The 23,233-nt window shown below is 38.5% G+C and overlaps 1 protein-coding gene across 1 annotated transcript in view; it reads right to left on the bottom strand.

Annotated features, from left to right (window-relative positions):
• Positions 1-837: 837 nt before the first annotated feature.
• The window catches only part of LOC134673343 (venom carboxylesterase-6), a 35,856-nt gene continuing 13,460 nt past the window's right edge, over positions 838-23,233 (bottom strand). Inside the window, exons 6-11 of the mRNA XM_063531308.1 lie at positions 20,574-20,709; positions 19,777-19,904; positions 18,973-19,078; positions 2,794-2,966; positions 1,916-2,199; positions 838-1,370 (exon numbers count right to left, since the gene is read on the bottom strand). Of these exons, the coding sequence (XP_063387378.1) occupies positions 1,187-1,370; positions 1,916-2,199; positions 2,794-2,966; positions 18,973-19,078; positions 19,777-19,904; positions 20,574-20,709 (1,011 nt within the window). The 3' untranslated portion in view covers positions 838-1,186. The remainder of the gene's footprint in view (positions 1,371-1,915; positions 2,200-2,793; positions 2,967-18,972; positions 19,079-19,776; positions 19,905-20,573; positions 20,710-23,233) is intronic.

Here is a 23,233-nt window from a genome sequence, read left to right as displayed (position 1 = left end):
ATTTGTGAGCACCTTGGCCGCTCCAATATATCTGATGGCAACTGTATATATCAATCTATAATCTTTTTTAAACAATACTGCTGACGTCGTAATGCAATTTCATTTCCATAACGCATCACGGAAGAACGGTTATATGAACGCCGTGATACTTACCTGAGAACAGGCGACAGTTCTTGTTAATTATGCAACTACGATGAATTTCTAGGAAAATATTGATCTTAGAAGAGTTTATAAATATGTAACACGAGTAGGTAAATTTACGCAAATGTTATATGAGAAATTTACAATAATAAAGCGAAGTAAGGTATTGTATATAAACACACTAATAATGGACGAGAAACTAATCATAGGTTAGAGATAATAATATAGAGAAACTAATAATTAGCCAAAATCCTGTAATAAGTATCTATTGGCAACATTTTAGTGTACGAGTAGACAAAGTAATTATTAAGGAGAAATGAGTAAAAATCAGTTTTCATTTCTCAACTACCTACAGATCCTGAATTGTAGCATCTTACTCGTACCTACAATGAATAAATAAGAAATATGAAGCAAAACCAGGCTTAAGCAAAAGCAAATACATTAGGTTATGCGGTGAGTTTAGGTACGCCAGCTGCATGGTCACTTTATGAATTAATCTACCTTGAATCTCCTCTATCGCTCGAATACCTATGCAAGAGTGATATTAAACAATGTTAGATTTTTTCAATGTTAGCGGTAGCCTTCTAAAAATCTCGCCTTCTCTCGGCCTTCAGGTATCAAAGAAAAATCGTATTTATCAAAATTGGTTTGATTGGATTTGGATAGAGGTGATTAAGTTATCTAAATCATCAAATATTGTTAACGTTTATTTTATATCTACAATTCATGATTAGCTAATTATAATTTGTATGTAGCAAACATTAACATAAACAACAAGGAAGTTACGAAGACATAAATTAAGTAAAATCGGTGCATACATCAATATTTACAACACTCAAAAGCTCGATACCCCACTTCCGTCCGAAAATGGGATGGAGCTCTATCAAAAGTTCCTCATGATCATCCGATAATGATAGGAAGTTTTGTTAACGTGTCTCTCTCATCACGAATTGAGATCACTGGTCTTTCACGTCCTTGTCGTGCGCCACGGTACTGTTAGCGTCCGCACTAAACACTGAACACTATAAAGTCAACAGTCCGGTCTTCAAGACTTGGCCGAAGAGTTGTTCTCGTAGAGCCAGTCCCAGAAGCGCACGCGTTTCTCTTCAGGGTCCTCCAGCACTGTGAAGTTGCCGTTGATATCTAGATAGTTGATGTGAGCTGTCTCGTTCACCGGAAGCCACGTGAAGTCCACGACTGACTCGTAGTCCACGGGAGGAGTCGGGTTCCTGAAACATTAGCGATCATTTCTTAGCGAAGGCCTGACTTGGATGCTCGAGTTGGGCGTGCAGCGAGGTGGGCCGTGCGGCGTGCATGTTAAAAATATGCAAACGTATAGAAGCGGCCTTAGTGCACGCTGCTCAAATCACTTGTGAGCCCGACGCCACGCTGCACGCCCCGCCGAACGCTCCGCTCCGAGCGTCCACTCAGGCTTTACACTTATACGCTTCTTTTGGTAAATAGCAAAAAAATTTAGGGACTCACATACTATGTAACCTATACTCCTTGGGTTGAGGAATACTACAGTTAAGTCACAATTAGCGCAATATTTTTCGAATGTGTCATACCTTGTTTATCCGCTTGTTCAACTATAATGTTTTAAAATTAAAATAACCCATGGAATTTTCTGTAAAAGTCGTATGCTTAGAGACGGATCATTGCGTGGGAATTTACTTAATTTTAACGTCAAGGTCATTTATTCAATGATCAAATTTGTCAGGCGCCATACGAGGGGTTACTTAGCTCATGAGAAGTTTTATTGAAATTAACTAACCCCGTTTTAGCGAAATTCGTCCACAATTGAACCATTCGTCTAGACACTGCCAGCTCTGGAGAATCATCGTCCAGCCTGTAGTTGAGCCTCGAGAAGTAGAACAGGTAGCCCATTTCATCGCCGTGGCAGGCGCCGGGGTGGCTGATGCCCAGCATGCGCTTGAAGAGCCCCAGGGCTCCGTCGAACGCGAACCGGTACATGTAGGTAGGGCTCGACCGGGTGCTGTTGGCGTAGAGGCGGACCGTGTCCAACAGCGGGCGGAGGAACATCACGTCGGTGAACAGCTGGGAAGAAGTACAAGTGTCCTCGTATATTTATTTCAAATAATAGATAGATAGGTAGATACGTATTCAGTACCTACTTACTATTATTTGGCGTAGGCGCTGGTGGCCTAGCGGTAAGAGCGTGCGACTTCCAATCTAGAGATTGCGGGTTCGAACCCCGGCTCGTACCAATCGTATCTAAATGTGTTTTTCGGAACTTATGTACGAAATATCATTTGATACTTACCCATCGCTTTCCGGTAAAGGAAAACATCGTGAGGAAACCGGACTGACCCAATAAGGCCTAGTAACCTCTGGGTTGGAAGGTCAGATGGCAGTCGCTTTCGTAAAAACTAGTGCCTACGCCAATTCTTAGGATTAATTGCCAAGCGGACCCCAGGCTCCCATGAGTCGTGGCAAAATCCGGGCAAACGCGAGGAAGATGATGAATAATGGTATACTACCTAGGTATACTATTCTAGGCCTATTCACTTATTGTGTGGAATGCCACAATATTACTTCTTCGGGGGTTCCGAATCTAATTTCTGTTGTGTCGCGTGTGTTTTGAGAAATTATTCCAAACAACTAGGTAATACTAGAGACCACTATACTCACATCTATCAGGCTGTCGATGTTGCGCACGTCAACAGGGCGCTGCTGGAAGTAGAAGGCGCGGATGCCGTCGACGACGCTGCGCGCGCGCGCCGGGTCGCGCAGCAGCTCGGGCGGCACCACCCGCCGGAACTCGCGGTCCAGCTCGCCCAGCAACTTCGGGTAGCGCTGGAGACCTGGAATAAACAAGCCTTTCTACAATATCTTTAACACTTCATTAATATACTTTTCTACATAACTTTTGGATTTTTCTTATAATTTGGTAGTGGTAGGTTATGGGCCCAATAAAGCATAAAGTTTACAATAATTATATGGAAATAAGTTTAAGGGGATATTCCAATTAAGTAAGCTTTTAAAAATCAAGAAATGATTTTTTATCGATTCAACCTATCTGTCATTCTACTGTAGTATCTGGGATCTCGGATATAAAACACTAGATCACGCTCGCTCGAATCTTATTGAGTTCAGTACTTATGTAACGAATGTATAGCTATTATAGCTAATGTTGTGTTCACAATATTAAAGTAACATATTTAGTAGGTAGGTACCTTATGTAATGTTCCTACAATCATTTCATTTGAAATTGTTTAAGTATTTAGTAGTAGTACAGAAAAGGTAACTGTACCTTTTAATACTCATTGTCAGTACAAGCTGCACAAGACTGTCAATATAAAAATATTTATTAGGCATTATTACGCATTTTCAAGTGAATTTATTAAATCACAAAATATAAACTTACATATTTTCACATTTCGCGTTTTTTATGACTATAAAATATCTTAGGTCACTAAGAATCTAAGATTAACTACCTATTAATAAATCGGTAATTCATTAATATTATACAACGTGAAAGTGGTACACTGAGACTGAGTAAACTTAGCTGCGATACAAATGAAGACATATTGTTATTATGTAAATACTGTTCGGTACGAGTAATACCGCTGGGCTTGATTTTAACAACGCTCATCGCCTGCATCACCTCAGGTTAAACCAGCATTAACTGTTCATCGATTACGCATGTGTGTCATGTATCTAGAGGTCAGGTTAAACTGGGAGAGGCGAAATGTTTCGTGAACTTATTGTTTGCGCGGCCGACACTCGGAGGTCTTGTGTTGTGTGACATAACACACATAACTGTTTGCATAACCGACAACTCGTTTGCATGATCTTGACTAAAGCATGCCACTAATCGCTCTAGTCGGCAATCAAATCAAATTAATTATGAACATAACGCAGTTAGCAACGTTTCATATTGACCTGACAGCAACTTGCCATTGAGTCATTCAACATAATACAAGAGTTATTATTTATTAAACTTTGACCTTTAGACAATAGTATATTAATTTGACTAGTGTATGTCGTATATTCATCATTAGTGTCGAAATCATTGACTGATCAAATGTGGAAATCAAACGTGCATTGATTCGAATACCTAGCGAATCTACATACTAACCCCCTTATTCATAAACGTTTACTAAAGTTAACAAGCCGATAATAATCGTTTGTCCCTTTCCATCATACCAATACGTCGGAAAGGGACAAACGATTATTATCGGCTTGTTAACTTTAGTAAACGTTTATGAATAAGGGGGTTAGAGTCTGGCTAGCCAAAAATTGTTGACAGATATTTCGTTGTTGTATCACCAATTGTCTATGATTAAAAAAAAAGCTAAAAGTGAGTTGTCAATTTATGTCATTCATTCAAATTGTTTGCGGTTTATAAGGGGTTAATTGTTAATAATATTAATAATTTCCATACTGAGTGATGTTCGCAAACTATTATTTAAGCTCGTAAATAATTACGACAATGTGCGAAGTCGACGTGTAGCGTTGTATAACGAAAAACTGCAATGTTTACAACTCCTAACCAAATGTAAACAAATTAGGAGGTTGGTGCTCTATAAATATTTTGATACTTTAAGTACTAGTTCTAACATTTGCCTATTACTTTGATTAAGTACGTGAATTTATTAATGCCTGAATCTCATAAATAGGACAAGTGTATAAAAAAACGGATAAACTAAAAGTTCTGAAAAATATCTATAAAATCTAAATATTGGAACGTAAACATATGTGTTTGTTGTTGACTGTACTTTAAATAGTGGTAGAAATTATGTAAGCTGACTTTGAGTGCACGTAAACTTTTATTTAGCTTATTTCCATAGGTACCTTACTTGTGCACAGAATACCAAAAATATTATCTAGTATCAAAACTATAATTCCTACTAAGCAAAGTGTGACCAGCCCAAGATTTTTTGAATTTCCCGCCAATAATTTAGGTAAAATTTCAGTAGCCAGACTCTATATAAAATTACTATTGCAACAAAATTGCGGTGAGATCTTCAAGATTCTCAAGGCAAAAATAATAGGTAGGTACCTAGTTTAATTTTTAACCGACTTCCAAATCCCAAAGGAGGAGGTTATCAATTCGGTTGTATGTTTTTTTTTTAACCGACTTCCAAATCTCAAAGAAGGAGGTTATCAATTCGGTTGTATGTTTTTTTTTATTTTTTTTTTATTTTTTTTTATGTTTGTTACTCCATATCTCCGTCATTACTAGATCGATTTTGAAAATTCTTTTTTTGATTGAATGTATATACATACAGATTGATCCCGTTTTTGTCAAAACCCAGTTCTGATGATGGGATCCATGAGGAATCGAGGGAACTCCTCAAATCTTAAAGGTATACATATAGTGATTTTTGGGTTTTTATCAACAAATCAAGCATATACACCCAAAAAAGTGACATTTGATGAAGTGGAACTGCTGATGATGATCAGAACGGAACTCTTTAACGACGCATAGTTCACGGTTGGCGATTTGTCCTCTTCGTTATGTTTGTTAAGCAAGTTAAGTTTTTAAGCCACATTTTTGTCAAGCTCGAGTTCTGATGATGGGATCCATGAGGAATCAAGGGAACTCCTCAAATCTTAAAGGCATGCGTATAGAGATTTTTGTATTTACATCAGAAAATCAAGCATTTTCATTAAAAACTGTTGCATTTGATGAAGTGGAACTGCTGATGATGATCAGAACAGAACTCTTCAACGACGCATAGTTCACGGTTGGCGATTTGTCCTCGTCGTTATGTTTGTTAAGCAAGTTAAGTTTTTAAGCCAAATTTTTGTCAAGCTCGAGTTCTGATGATGGGATCCATGAGGAATCAAGGGAACTCCTCAAATCTTAAAGGCATGCGTATAGAGATTTTTGTACTTACATCAGAAAATCAAGCATTTTCATTAAAAACTGTTGCATTTGATGAAGTGGAACTGCTGATGATGATCAGAACAGAACTCTTAAACGACGCATAGTTCACGTTTGGCGATTTTTCCTTTTCGTTATGTTCGTTAAGCAAGTTATGTTTTTAAGCCACATTTTTGTCAAGCTCGAGTTCTGATGATGGGATCCATAAGGAATCGAGGGAACTCCTCAAATATTAAAGGCATACATATAGATTTTTTTGTATTTTCATCATAAAATCAAGCATTTACATTAAAAACTGTCGCATTTGATGAAGTGGAACTGCTGATGATGACCAGAGCAGAACTCTTCAATGACGCATGGTACACGTTTGGTGATTACGAATTTCGATTTTGACTTGGACTGGGACCCGGACTCGGACTGATACCGGGATCCGGTTCGGACCCGGATCCGGTTCGGACCCGGATCCGTTTCGGACCCGGACCTGGACTCGGATCCGGATTCGGACTCGGACCCGGTCTCGGACCCGGACACGGACCCGGACTCGGACCCGGACTCGGACCCGGACTCGGACCCGGACTCGGACCCGGACTCGGACCCGGACCTTGACCCAGAAAACCACTATGATACCTTAACTAAATAAACAACTATGATTACCTACCATAAAATTAATGTAGGTATAAAGTACGATGATGCCAATCTTACTAGCCCCTCCCGCTTAAACCCCCGTACACCGCACGGCATGCGCCATTAAGTGGGTTAGGTTAGGTTTGAACTGCGATCCTCACAGAACCGAACAAGGATTAGGTTAGGTTAGAACTGCGAGCCTTACAGAAACGAAATGCTACTTGAAAAGTGGGTTTGATTAGGTTCGAACTGCGATCCGCACAGAACCGAACTGCTATCTGAGGAGTGGGTTAGGTTAGGCTAGAACTACGACCCTCATGGCTCCTCTTCACGATGGGCCAACGCCGGCCACTCCAAGGGACGCATTTATGCGTTAGAGGGAGCAAGTGATATTGCTATCTCATTCTACCGCATGGCTGCGTCCCTTGGAGTGGCCGGCGTTGGCCCATCCTGTAGAGGAGCCATTATACAGATGCGAAATGCTAGTAGAAAAGTGGGTGGTTTTACCTCCTTTTCTACATAGTGTCTACAATACTCTTTAATACCATCCATACCAGTACCATCCACACCAATACCATCTACAATAATCTTTCATCGGCCCCCATGGAAGTCGGTTTTTTAACCGACTTCCAAATCCCAAAGGAGGAGGTTATCAATTCGGTTGTATGTTTTTTTTAATTTTTTTTTATTTTATTTTTATTTTTTATTTTATTTTTTATGTTTGTTACTCCATATATCCGTCATTACTGGACCGATTTTAAAAATTCTTTTTTTGATTGCATGTATATGCATACAGATTGGTCCCGTTTTTGTCAAAATCCAGTTCTGATGATGGGATCCATGAGGAATCGACGAAACTCCTCAAATCTTAAAGGCATACATATAGTGATTTTTGTGTTTTTATCAACAAATCAAGCATATACATTCAAAAACGTGACATTTGATGAAGTGGAACTGCTGATGATGATCAGAACGGAACTCTTCAACGACGCATAGTTCACCTTTGGCGATTTGTCCTCTTCCTTATGTTTGTTAAGCAAGTTAAGTTTTTAAGCAACATTTTTGTCAATCTTGAGTTCTGATGATGGGATCCATGAGAAATCGAGGGAACTCCTCAAATTTTAAAGGCATGCGTATAGAGGTTTTTGTATTTTCATCAGAAAATCAAGCATTTTCATTCAAAACTGTCGCATTTGATGGAGTGGAACTGCTGATGATTATCAGAACGGAACTCTTCAACGACGCATAGTTCACGTTTGGCGATTTGTCCTCTTCGTTATGTTTGCTAAGCAAGTTTAGTTTTTAAGCCACATTTCTGTCAAGCTCGAGTTCTGATGATGGGATCCATAAGGAATCGAGGGAACTCCTCAAATCTTAAAGGCATACGTATAGAATTTTCTGTATTTTCATCATAAAATCAAGCATTTTCATTAAAAACTGTCGCATTTGATGAAGTGGAACTGCTGATGATGATCAGAACAGAACTCTTCAACGACGCATAGTACACGTTTGGTGATTTCGAATTTCGATTTTGACTTGGACTGGGACCCGGACTCGTACCCGGATCGGAACCGGACCTGGACTCGGACTCGGACTTGGACCCGGACTCGGACCCGGACTCGGGCCCGGACTCTGACCCGGACTCGGACCCGGACTCGGACCCGGACTCGGACCCGGACTCGGACCCAGACTCAGACCCGGACTCGGACTCAGAGACCTGGACCTTGACCCGGAAAATCACTATGATACCTAAACTAAATAAACCGCTATGATTACCTACCATAAAATGTAGGTATATAGTATGATGATGCCAAACCCCTCCCGCTCATACCCCCGTACACCGCACGGCATGCGCCGTTAAGTAGGTTAGGTTAGGTTTGAACTGCGATCCTCACAGACCAAACAAAAGTGGGTTAGGTTTGGTTAGCACTGCGGGCTTTACAGAAACGAAATGCTACTAGAAAAGTGGGTTTGATTAGGTTCGAACTACGATCCTCACAGAACCGAACTGCAATCAGAGAAGTGCGTTAGGTTAGGCTAGAACTACGACCCTTACGGAAACGAAATGCTACTAGAAAGTACTGGTTTTACCTCCTTTTCTACATAGTGCACCATCTACCATAATTTTTCACCGGGCCCCATAGAAGTCGGTTTTTTTTTCTTAAAAATTATTTTTCTTATAAATTGTTATTTATTTTTATTTTTTTTATTTTTTTTAAGTTTTATGTTTGTTACTCCATATCTCCGTCATTACTGGACCGATTTTGAAAATTATTTTTTTGATTGTATGTATATGCATACAGATTGGTCCCGTTTTTGTCAAAATCCAGTTCTGATGATGGGATCTATAAGGAATCGACGGAACTCCTCAAATCTGAAAGGCATACATATGGTGATTTTTGTGTTTTTCAACAAATCAAGCATATACATTCAAAAATGTGACATTTGATGAAGTGGAACTGCTGATGATGATCAGAACGGAACTCTTCAACGACGCATAGTTCACCTTTGGCGATTTGTCCTCTTCGTTATGTTTGTTAAGCAAGTTAAGTTTTTAAGCCACAATTTTGTCAAGCTTGAGTTCTGATGATGAGATCCATGAGAAATCGAGGGAACTCCTCAAATTTTAAAGGCATGCGTATAGAGATTTTTGTATTTTCATCAGAAAATCAAGCATTTTCATTAAAAACTGTCGCATTTGATGAAGTGGAACTGCTGATGATGATCAGAACGGAACTCTTCAACGACGCATAGTTCACGTTTGGCGATTTGTCCTCTTCGTTATGTTTGTTAGTTTTTAAGCCACATTTCTGTCAAGCTCGAGTTCTGATGATGGGATCCATAAGGAATCGAGGGAACTCCTCAAATCTTAAAGGCATACGTAAAGAATTTTTGTATTTTCATCATAAAATCAAGCATTTACATTAAAAACTGTCGCATTTGATGAAGTGAAACTGCTGATGATGATTAGAACAGAACTCTTCAACGACGCATAGTACATGTTTGGTGATTTCGAATTTCGATTTTGACTTAGACTGGGACCCGGACTCATACCCGGATCCGGTTCGGACCCGGACTCGGACTCGGACTCGGACTCGGACTCGGACTCGGACCCGGACCCGGACCCGGACTCGGACCGGGACTCGGACCCGGACTCTCACTCAGAGACCCGGACCTTGACCCGGAAAACCACTATGATACCTAAACTAAATAAACCACTATATAACACCCCTCCCGCTCAAACTCCCGTACACCGCACCGCATGCGCCGTTAAGTGGGTTAGGTTAGGTTTGAACTGCGATCCTCACAGAACCGAACAAAAGTGGGTTAGGTTTGGTTAGAACTGCGAGTCTTACAGAAACGAAATGCTACTAGAAAAGTGGGTTTGATTAGGTTCGAACTGCGATCCTCACAGAACCGAACTGCTATCAGAGAAGTGGGTTAGGTTAGGCTAGAACTACGACCCTTACGGAAACGAAATGCTACTAGAAAGTACTGGTTTTACCTCCTTTTCTACATAGTGCACCATCTACCATAATCTTTCACCGGGCCCCATAGAAGTCGGTTTTTATTCTTAAAAATTATCTAACGTTCCTTTCGTATTAGGTAGACTTAGACCAAGACCAAGCTAAGTTCGCAGTGATTTTGATAGCCCCACACTTTGCAAGTGTTAAATTATAAAAAGTTTTAATTTCATAGAAGTTTGACGTTTATAATTAATAACACATGCAACGACGTAACGTTATACCTAATATCAATATCATATACTATATATCAGGCAACTAATAAGGCCCCTAGATACATACCTTACAAGCTAACATACATACAACAGCCCAGCGGTCGGCAACCTTTTAGCAGCCAAGGGCCACATATAGTAGTTAACGACGTTGACGCGGGCCGCACTTGTTAATATTTATGACTTTATCAGACATTGTCGTTTGTTAATATTACATACAAAATAGCCAGGGAGGCTCGCGGGCCGCAGGCGTGGCTCACTCCGCGATTTCGTCGCTTTGCTACAGGTCTATCCGTTCGGCCCCAATTTTGGGGTTTGCCATATGCGCGTGGCGCTGTCGCTACCTAGCGGCCATATCTGTGCTGATCGTGACAGACGCGTTTTGTTAGAGAGTGAGTCTTCTGTCCTAGTACTATTATTTATTCTGTGCGGGTGCCGTAAGTGAGAGGTTCGCGGGCCGCACGCGGCCCGCGGGCCGCGTGTTGCCGACCGCTGCAGTATAGCCCAACCAAGCCTTCTCGCGCATGAAAGGAAGCCTGTGCCCGTGTTGGAAGGCTGAATTATTATTAGACTGAATATTAAGTTAAAAATAATAGACCTGTATTTTGAATTTTTTTTCGACTAAACTTTAACCTAGTAAAGTTATTGGCTGGAGACCGGTCTTACAAATATATCTACTTCTACAATCTTCTGTGTGATTTTTTTTCATAGCATTTGGCTTTGTAAAAACCTGTAATGATTCAATATAAATCTATGTCAATATAAATACTTCAATATTGCTTTCGCTTTAAAATAGTTTTATTTCAAATATGTATTGTATAGTTCGTTTTTTTTAGCATTAGAAATAAGGTAAACAATCTTGACGTGTCTTTTCATTGAAAAACACATTTTAAAAATAAGTTACGGCAAATATGTAACAATTATGAATCTAATATGATCATTTATATTCTTCTGCTTTCATAAGTAATAGTTTTTGATTTTTAAAAAGCGTTTTTCAATTAAAAGACATGTCAAGATCGCTTACCTTCTTGCAAGTTCTTTCTAATGCTAAAAAAAACGAACTATAAGGAATTTCAGTGTAAGGTACTAAGTAAAACTAAAAAATAAAAAAGTTTGGTTAGCCTCCAATTGCCTATTGCGGCGGTCGACTATTGCACCGACTTTCCATATTTCTTAATTAGTTCACGACAATGAACATGAAAGAACTATAGTCATCGCAACCGCCGTCTATTTTTAGGGGTTTGAAGTCAATAACCTTAATGTATTAGATTTGCTACTAGCGTATTCTGTATGTTTATCTCTCCACTGATTAGTTAAGTGACCGGTAAGGACCTCAGGTAGGTATATAGTAGGTAGTACTACCACCTACTAGAAAAAAAATCGGAATTTGGTATTGCGATTGGTTAAAAAAAAAATTGAAAAGAGAAAATGGGTGAAATATTATATGAAGCAACATAAAAAAACATTGAAAATTCGGAATTCATTTCAATGCATGTTACGGCTGTTTTGCGTGGTTGGGCAGCATAAATGTCGTGAGGAGCGTGCGTCACAACTCCACACAAGTCCACCTTTAAATTTCTAGGGTCACTAAACGTTGAGCAACCTAACACTAGCTTCATAATTGTTGTTTGACACATTGCGACACCGTCTCTGGCTAATGTAAAATGTTTCGGCTCAATGATAAATATCTGCATTAATACATCTGCATTCTGCAATCGCCTATTTTTGTTTGGCAATTAATTTTTGTAATGTTTCTTGCTGAACGCTGACTGACATAAATAAATTTGGTTTTTTTACACTGGGACAATTTGTTTTTACCAAATTATTACTTAACTCCAAACTGTATATTTATAAGTAAATCAATTGTGCCACATCATTCGATAGTTCTTTAAAAACAACTTTGAGGTTTGTAAAAACGTTTTTTGAATAAATGAATACCTACTTTTGAAAAATAACCGTTTCGAAATTTAAAAAAATGTTTGCCCTTGTGACTAGACGTATGCCTATCATCTAGTTTTAACCTCAATTTTCATTGTAAAACACAGAAATTAAAAAGAAATACCTTGTAGTACTAAAGTCCTCATCAGTTGCGTATATCATTCATAATTCTAACAATTGAAATTTAAAGTAATTAATTTCATGTTTTAATAAATGACAGCTCGACGTTCCGTTTCACTGCCCTAGTATGATTCCGAAACATTAAATCTAATATTCGTAAGATAAGTTAATATAATAATTAATCCTCTAGATTCCGGGTGTTTTAAATAATATATTTGATACTAATAAACATAAAATACTTCCATATGTGAACACCTTTCAGAAATAAACTAAAGAAAATCCCAAAGTAAAATAATGTTTCAAAATTCGCGCGCGGAGAGTATTCGAACGTTCCCTTTTTATTAAAGTCTACTCAAACGGACTACTCGGAATACACGGCTTATGTCTATGTGTGCGTAAATATCAATGAAAAGAGCTCTGTCTACCTCTAAACTGTGTGAGAGAAAGGGACGTGATTTTTGATCTGAAGCAAGCGAAAGTGAACTTTAAAATTTAGGACATATGGTTTAGTAAAACAACCTGAAACTTAAGATCTTTCTTCTTGAATCAAACCTTGTCACCTGTCCGAGGTGAACGATCTCTTCTGCAGTTCTGGTATCCTGGTACTTTTGGAATAATGTTTATCTTTATAAGTCACCAATTTGTCGCTATTATGTCGCCGTTAAGTCGCCGTTTTGTCGCCAATATGTCGCTGTTAAGTCGTCGTTTTGTCGCCGATTTGTCGCTGTTAAGTCGCCGTTTTGTCGCTGTTATGTCGCCCAAATGTCGCCAATTAGTCGCTATTATGTCGCCGATTTGTCGCTATTATGTCGCCGATTTGTCGCTGTTAAGTCGCCGTTTTGTCGCTGTTATGTCGCCCAAATGTCGCCAATTTGTCGCTATTATGTCGCCAATAAGTCGCTATTATGTCGCCGTTTTGTCGCCAATATGTCGCCAATATGTCGTCGTTCAGTCGCCACTCCGTCGCCATTTAGTCGCCGTTATGTCGCCATAGTAAAAGGTATAAAAGGCCGGTGCGGAGCTGCTAGTCCGGTCGAAGAATGAATGCCCCATTCTTCGACCGGACTAGCAGTGACTCTGGTTTTCGTGTAACGTAGTACTGGTAAGTGGAGTATCTCTGCTACTTTTTCTATGTGTTTGTTTTTACTTGGAATTATCCTGGTAAATTTAAACTTAGAATTTGTGTCTGTGCTTGGTTTTGCGGGGATTTTTGATCGCCGTAACGCTAAGTTTGGACTGTTGTGGAGATTCTTTACTGCCATGTGTGGGGTTTTAATTATTGTGAAGTTTTAATTATTGTGAAGTTTTCTTTACACTGTGTGTTTTGAGTGCCGTCAAGCTATGCAGGGACAAGTGTCGTTGCGTGGCTGGGACTCAGAATTGTGTCTGTGTTTGGTTTTGCGGGAAGAAATTCTCGTAATTTTAAATATGGATGACAGTGTTTAAGGAAATTTCATTTTTCTGTTGTGATAGTTTAATTTTGTGATAACTTAGTTATTTTAGTGTTTTTCTATGGGGTGTTTTTGCTATTTTAAAGCCAGATCATTGTTTGGACTGACAGTTTGTCCTGCTAATCATTCACTCCGCCTAACGGTGCCAAAGGATTGGATGGTTGGGAGTCTTTTGTTCCAAGTTTGAGAGGACTTGGCATCTCTTTTATATCAACATAAGAGATGTACTATCTCACTAGTCTCAAGGTCCAACTGTTTAGATGGATGTGGAGACGTCACGTGCGCGTCATTGGGAGTAATCCCTACCCATTGAAATCGGCAGTAATTGAGACTAGGTCTCCTATTAAATATATTTATATATTTCGGTGCTCCAGTTCATGCTGGTGCTGGTTGCGGGGAGAGGCTTCTGTCGTGACTGGTATTGTAATTTCAGTCTTTGTTGCGGCAGAGTTTTCCACGTGATTGGTATGGGTGTGTGCTCGGGTACTGATCCATTTATATACACGGAATAGGGCGGCTTACTTCCTACCACCATGCCCGCGGGCGTAGGAGGGGGAGCCAAATACACCGGCCTGTAGGTTGCCTTATCGGTTTCGCCTGCCGAACTTTACAGCTTCTCGTAGGGACTACACTTGCGTATATTACAAAGCATTAGGTCGATGGTAAGAACGAACTATGCTTTGAATATACTAGATTAGGGACAAAGGGTAGGAATAGGGTAGAATCACACACTTTTTGTTGTCTATTAGCGTCCTTTTTAGTTAGGCTCTATAAATTCTATATGGTTGATATATATTTCTATTAGAGAGTTTAAAAGTATGGTATTTTTATCCTAAAATATGTGTGTTTAAAAGGTAAAGAATTTAGCTGTCTAAATCTTCTTAATTTTTAATTTTTACGGGGAAAGTTGTATATTTTATTTCTGGTTGTCTGGTGTAGGGACGAGGTACTGAGTGGTTCAATCAGGTTTTCATGGTATTTCATAATCAATACTTAAATATCAAGCTGGGTTTAGGAGTACAGGCTGGTCTGAAATGGAAGGATCGAAGATTAGTTCTGTTTTAGGGACCCCTTTGGCAAGACAAGAGTAGTCCAATGGGAAAGTTGAGTGAAATAATGCTCATCTTGATATTTCAGTTTCAATAAACATAATAATTAGCAAATAAACTCGGTACTTCGTTTATACATCTAGAGAACTAGGAATTCTGACTATGTTATCAGTTCTGGGGAATGGGACTAAGGGATTAGCATCCCTAGCTTTTGGAATATAAAAAAAGATAAGTAATCGCGATGACTGATGGATACTTTGGCACTTCTTTTCATAGTCATCTAGGTGCGCTTAGGTTATGAAGTGCTGGTCATAGCCCTTCCGGCTAATTGGTAGGGTAGGTGTTCCGATTGATTTTGTAATCGGACTAAGAGCTCCCAGACTTGCATCGGGCATACGAAGTAGCACGTGTGAATTATTCACACATCGTTTAGAAGGTGTTAGTTAACTGTAATTAAACTAGAAATACTAGGATGTAAAAGAGCTTACCTCAGGAGTGCTACTTCTATGTTATCCCGGGAGCTTAATAGGCGTAGCAAGATTTTACCAACAACATTTTTATATATTTTATAACGTCATATATGCTGCAATACTTAAATACACTATAGTAAATTTTATACCACCATTTACGTAACACTAATAAATTCTAAATGGTTTTCTATTTTTGTGATTCGATTACCTTTAAATAATTACTTTCTTTCATAATTAACTATTTATTATCATAAATTCTATAAAATCTAGGTAGGTAATAATAATAAATTTAAAGTCCAAAATTTAGCTGATATTCAGAAAAGAATTTGAGGTTACCGCGGTTCATTTCAGAGGGGTTCTAGCTCACGCTCACATGGCCATATTTTAGGGTAAATCTAAAGGGAGTAGTTATATTTGGTTAGGTAAGTAAGGTAAGTAAGTATATTAAGAGGGGAGAGTGACACCCTCTAACTTTTGAATCCAATGTACAAAAAAATTAAAAATAAAGAAAATATAGCTTAATAAGTACATATACATTTCATGAAAACAGTTTTCAGTAAAGGCTTAAAACTGATTTAAACATGACCAGTTTTGAGCTCTTATTTAGTACGTAGTGTACGACCTTTTGCTTGTATGGCATCTTCATATCTTATGAAGGTACGGAACCCTCCGTTATGCGTGAGCCGTCACGCACTTGGTCGGTTTTTAATGCAATATTTTTACCATTGAAGGTTTTATTAAAGATACTGGTAGCATAACGATCGTATGACAGTGATTGTATGGTGCTTACTTTCACTTCACGGTAAATTGGATAAGAATACGGTGTGCCATCATTTCAGTTATTCAGAATGACATAATGTAAGTAACCAGTGGTTTCTGTAGTGTATAAGTCGTATTAACGCGCCCCACTGCACGTGGTCACGGGCTCGCGAACGACATATAACATCCGTAAAGCGGCCTTCCCATTATGCCTTACGGTGCACTGTTTGTTCTGTTTGTGGTGTGTTGGATAAGAGGTTACGTAAAATGGTATTTTCCTGCTTACGCTGTTCCTGCCGGTGCCGGTGCTATACTAGTAATAGTCGTATCTACCCATCATGTTCAAAGCGTAACACAATTTGCCTGCGCAATATAACGCGAGTAATATGAGACTGAATTTAGTGAGACTGAATTCGTATTGTTAAAACCCAATCCAAATAGTTAAAACGGAATCGGCCTCATGAATATTGAGTCCATCTCATGTGAAATTTTTTCATTCCATCACCAACCCAAGCCAAAAACTTCACCTGGTTGGCGGGGTACCTAATATTAGACGATATTTTTTTCCACAATATGACTAGCTTTGGTAGTGTGGGTGATAATGATAAATATACCTAATTAATAGTTTATTTTCCAGGTAGGCATATTTTACAATGAGCTTAGCTTATGAACATCAAACGAATGGTACCTAAAGCTGCGCCTTACGCTGGCTCTAAGCCTACACTACACCATTGCTCGAAAAAAATTAAATCCCTCCTCAATTGAAGAAGGGTAAGTACCCCAATATGGGACCGGCTTGAAACTTGGTGGTTTGCGGATGCCTCTTCCTCTTGATTTCGATTACCTATGCTATGCCCAATCAAATAGGATGGTGTAGACGAGACGTTTCATATAATATAATATATAATATATAGTTACAAAATTATTATTAATCTAAAATTGGTGATCTTCATCTGTAGGCTTTTGTAATTGACGGGTTACTTAATTGATCGTTTAGTAACGTCTAGTCTAGTCTTCGGAAGCCGGTGTTGCTCGAAGAGTCTAGCCTAAATACAAGGCCTTACCATTACATACCTTGGAAATTCCAAGGTAATACAAGCAATGTTTATGGATAGGAGAGCGGACAGGCGGGCAGCGGAAGGACCGCAGCGGCAGTTCCGTTCACTTGCGAAACGTCGCCAAGGATTTCCCGCCAATACGGGTATGCTATCAACCTACTTATTAGTGGACTTCCTTGGCACAACAAAATACCACAATACAGAAATTAATGAGTGGAACGTATTGTAAGTACGTATTTTAATAAAAAGCATTGTTATATTTTAAGGAAAATAGTTAAAAAGGAACCTTATGGTACGACTCTGTCCGTCCGTCTGTCTGTCACATCGCTAGATATCTCGAGAACTGCTTACGCTATCGATTTGAGATTTGGAATAGTTATGATTTTATTTATGAACAAGGCTAACCCGGACGCTATGAAAATTTCAAAGATACTAAATACTTAAATAGGTCAAGTGAGGTATCATTTTACAGAGCTTAAGTTGCACATAAAAAAAAATAGTACACTGTAAAACCACTATCTCCAGCTTTCGCAGCGATATCGTCCGTGTAGCCGTGAATCGTGAAGTCGTTAACACTTTCAAACACATTTTCATTAAAACAGTTTTCTTAGTAGAGCTTGACAACATTTTAACAACTATAGGTTCATATTGGTCCTACCTTCATATCATTCATATGTTAAGTTATGGAACTGTTTAATTTATTAATTAGATTTATGTATAATTATAGAATCATGGTCCGTTAGTAAACAGGTTCGGCCTAGTGGCAAATTCACCAAGGGGTGTGTTACCGATCGTATATGTTACCTAATAACCTATACCATGCCTATACACACATTTAGATAGTACACCCGTGTGAAGGACTCGCGCAGAAAAACAGTGAAGATTGCCTTATTAAGGCGTTAAATCCGTCATTTCTAATTTTATTGTTTGTGCGATAAGTTTAGTATAGTTAAAGTACATTAGTCAATACAATATGTATAGGTAGGTATTTAAATAGTAACTATATCATTTTTTAAACGTAAGTACTTAACGATGTTGTATACCTACATTACCTACATTCAATTTTACATTGATTGTGCTTGATTGTGTGACAATCACATTCTATATTTATCGTTTAGTGGTAATTTTGGATTTCACAACATACTTAGTACGCAAATAAAAGCTTAAAGGTCATATATATCAAGGTGCAAACCGCCTAAGGTCAGACAAACAAGTGATTGAGTGAATTTTATAATATTATTTGATTATTTGTTACCTAACTATCAGCTTTTTCCTTGCATCGTTGTTACCTTGAAAGATATTGAGCTATTTTTCAATAATATTTCGCAATTGTTGTAAATTAAATAATGTGGGCTTAATTGTTACGTGAATTTCGGTAGACCCTTGAACCTAGACTCAACTCAACTCGACTTAACTTTTTATCTCAGCGTTTTTTCCCACCATTTTTGATTTTCAAAAAATTTTACATATATATATATATAATATATCGATTTTCTAAAATTTGGTAGGTATTATACGTTGCCACGTAAGCTCCGGCATCTTTTGCTATCCGTCTATCTACAGTATATAACTTTCGAAAACCGAAAGCCGAATACCTGGATAACCGAATCTAATTGCAATAGATCCTTAATAAATAGCTTCTTCTACTTAAACATAAATGTTTCATGATTGGGGCCTATATCATATCACACTATCAATTCATTTTGATTGTGTCCTCTGTTGGAGCGTATTACTTTCAACTATGTTGACTAAGTTATACAAGTACAACTTACGCCTGAAAAGTATGATGCCCTCGTGCGCGTTGTAGCCGGTGAGGAAGGGCACGTCGGCGCCCGGCAGCAGCGTCCGCGGGTGCTCCGTCAGGAACGCGTCGGCCACCTGCACGGGAACGTTTGGACGCAGTTTAAAGAGGATACATCCGAAGACATTTTTCATTTAAAATAAAGACTTTCTTTGGCAGATTTTCGTCAGTAAAGGACCCACGAAATTACGTTCGTCTAACCTAACTGATTGTTATTGCTGAAGTCCGTGAGGTAGGTAACGGAAAATAGTTAGCAGTTCACAACTTCCCAATATCACAAGGAACATCATGCGCGTACCTGTGCCTACGTTTGTGGATCCCTGATGGACAATGGGCTACAAAGAGAAATTATAAATCACTTATTCGGGCGGAGACTTAGATGATAACAGGCAACTTTGTTGATTGGACTAAAGTCTAACCTGCGGCAGACGTGGCTCACTCCGCGATTTCGTCGCTTTGCTACAGGTAGCTAAAAGTCCATCCGTTCGGCCCCAATTTTGGGGTTTGCCATATGCCGCGCGTGGCGCTGTCGCCACCTAGCGGCCATATCTGTGCTGATCGTGACAGACGCGTTTTGTTAGAGAGTGAGTCTTCTGTACCTAGTACTATTATTTATTCTGTGCCTGCGGCTCTACGGCGGGCAAGAAAGGCAGTTGCTATATGTGTTCTATGTCAGTATTAGTCTTACCCAGCGGCCTTGCAAGGCGCGTCTGCCATCACCATCACCTCGATCTAAGGTAACATTAGCATTACCTTACAAGAAGAGTATTCTTACCTGTGGCTCTACGGCGGGCAAGAAAGGCAGTGCCACGGTGTTTTCCAGGTCGGCGGACTTGCCCGGCGCGCCCGCCAGTCGCGCACCAGCCTTTACCAGCAGCTCGCTTGGAGTCGCTCGGAGGTAACCTGGATGTATGTAAATAAACAAGATATATAAAACTCTTTCGCAGTCGATGTAGGCTGTAGACTACCTCCTCAAAAGACCTTCTTTCGTCGCTGCAACTGTCATCTGCAAAGATGCTGTGGCCAATGATGAAAGTCTTTTCAGCAGTTGAAAAATATGTCATGCAAACATCGTAGGAAAACATCGTGAGGAAACCTGCATACATCTGCGAAGAAATTCAAAGGTGTATGTGAAGTCCCCAATACACATTGGGCTAGCGTGGGGACTATAGGACTATAGCCCAAACCCTCTCGTGCTTGAGAGGAGGCCTGTGCTCAGCAGTGGGACGTACTCGTATATCTCCTTTCGACCTGGTGGTCATCTATACCATCAACCACCTATTTACATACATCCCCTTCAAAATTGACAAAAAAAAATTTTCCCTTATTTTTGTCATCATAAGCCATATTTGTTACTGCACGCTTTTATTACTAAAAATTGTATAATTAATAAAAAAATGTATAAAGGGATATACGAGTAGGCTAAATTATTAATTATTATTTATATGTCATGCGTATCTGTAATACTTATAGTTAGTCATGAAGTTCTGATGGCCTAATGTCTATTCTATAGGTATACCGATTAGTGAGAACCCGGAATCAAAGCCTAGCCCTCGTAACATCCCCACTCACCGAGCAGTTCAGCCGTGCTGTTGGTGACGATGCCGAGCTCCCGGCCGAGCTCGAAGGCCCGCTCCTGCGGGTCGTGCGCGAGCGCCCACGGCGATGTCGCCAGCCCGCTTTGCGCTATCGCGCCATGGAATAAACCCTGCGACAACGACAAATGGGTCAATTTCACCAAACGAGCATTTTTATCTAATTTCCATGGAATTTTGAAATACCAACATTACACAAAAAAAAATATGCTGAGAATTTGATAAAAAATATAATAAATATTAATTTTCTTATGGGATAAAAATATTCATAAAACTATAAAAGTTATTTAAATTTAAAATTTTGGTCAGGGCACGGGAATTAGTGTGTCCATGGAAATTAGATTTTACTAGGACGGAAATTAGAACACGGCACGGGAATTGTTTTCTTAACTTATTTTGGTACTTAAAACTATTATTTATGTATATTTTAATCTACAATAATATACTGCAACCATACTGAAGTGGCATCGGACATATTTACCTTCTTTAATTTTAGTTTCGTACGACAAATCTACGAAAGTATGTTACACTAAAAACTACGTATTTGACTAATCCTTTCCTTTATTTTAATGGCAACTAATCTCTCTTTCTTAGTAAAATGTACATATTTCAAAACAATACTTTGAGTAGTTTCGTAAACTTGTCCGCCTTTACATACAAAACTATTCATTAAAAAGTGTCACTATGTATCTGCATGTAGATAGGTACAAGGTGTATGATACTAAGAAATAGGAAATTATAGTCTTATAGGAAATGATACTAAGAAATAAATAGGGGCACAGTGAGAAGAAGTTATTGTGTAAGTTAATCTGAAGAAATCGAATATGCTGCCTTCATAAATTAATAACCCAAAAAATTGTTTGAACACATATGAGGTAAGGTGGGGTAAGACTATCACCGGGGTAAGACTATCACTTGTATGGAATCCTCATACTGTTAGTCTTGCCCCGATCAAAATAAACTAAGTTAGTCTTACCCCGCCTTACTTTACACATAGGTATACGGGGTGTCTCTGCCCTGCGGGAAAATCTTCAAAGTGTAGGTTGGTTAAGTAATTTCTCAAAAATATCATAATCTTCCTAAAAAAAACTTGCTTACAAAATACCCCCTGGCACTGACTAAAATAACCGACTTGGTTTCACATTACATCCCAAAACTTTTTTGTAGTAGAGTAGAAGAACTGCGTTGCAAGATTTGCATCTTTTTACATGAATTGAAATGATCCCATCTCTTTTTGTAGGCTGTCCTTCTTTTCGGGTAAACATACCCATACCATACTGAACTGATACTATGTATATACATATCATAATACATCTTTATTCATACTCACATCGTCCATCGTAGTGTACCTTTACTTTCCCTACTAATTGTAAGAACTAAAAGGTAACGTTGTTATCGCATATATTTCTATAGGATTACAAACTTAATTATGCAGTTATCTTTAGAACGTGACTAATATTGCAGTATTTTTAGATTTTTATTGGCTTAAAAAGCTAAAACCTAATTACGTTTCAAATTTGGAACTTGTGGGTATGCTAGAGGTACCTTAAAATAATATTGATTGAGAGTGATTGTGCCAGTGACAAAACTAAAGGGATTTTAAAGTGTATTAATTCTTAGACTACATGCTCAAATTAAATGTTATTTAGATAGAATGTTATTGAGATTTGATGGTACGGCCGTGCCACGTTGTTTTGCTCGACTTGGCGGCGGCACTGCCGTGCCCCCAGATCCTTTGTCCTTCTTCAGGCCTCAAACTATCTCCATGCCAAATATGTATTATCAAGATGATATTGTTTCAGCGGCTTAAGCGTGACGAGATAACAGACAGACAGACAGAGATACTTTCTCATTTATAATATAGTAAGAATAGGATATATTTAATTTTTCTTGTACCTATTAGAAAAGCTAATTTATAACAACTAATCTATTAAACGAGCAATTCTTGTATATATTTCGGGGATCTAGGAAACAGCTCTAAAATTTGATCATATATGGGCGTTTTCTGGGATGAAAAATCGATCTAGCTAGGTGTCTCTGGGAAAACGCGCATTTTTGAGTTTTTAGGTAGGTATAAGTTTTCCGAGCAAAGCTCGGTCTCCCAGATATTTAAACTTTATACGGCTTACGCTGTCAGCTGTCAAATTTACAAAATAAAACCATTGTAAATTTGATTCATTTTGTTTCATGTAACCTTAGGTACGGGTATGATAATATGTAATAATTCCAAAAATAGTTTTATGTTTATATAATATTTTAATATTATAATATGATAAATGAATAAGGTAAGGTGGCGCAAGACTAACAGTACGAGGATTCCATACAAGTGATAGTCTTACCCCAGTGTCGTCTTACCCCACCTTACCTTACGTATTAAAATTGCCCGTATTATTCGGGTCCACCCTGTAAGTATGTACTATAGTACTTATACTAAAAAACCGTTCATAGATTTTTGTACATTCTCTGAGATTTCCTTAAATGTAAAATAGAAAGATATACGTCATATTATTATTACATATAATATATATTCAATGCCAATATATATATGTAATAATAATATGACGTAAACATTGCCAATTAACTTACAGTGCCCCCAATTAAAAATTTATTGACAATAAATGTAATACTTTCTAATTC

Source organism: Cydia fagiglandana, chromosome 18 (genome assembly GCF_963556715.1).
Source record: "Cydia fagiglandana chromosome 18, ilCydFagi1.1, whole genome shotgun sequence".
Lineage (NCBI taxonomy): Eukaryota > Metazoa > Arthropoda > Insecta > Lepidoptera > Tortricidae > Cydia > Cydia fagiglandana.
Note: the sequence above shows the minus strand (reverse complement) of the source record. Positions and strands in the feature narration are given on the sequence as shown.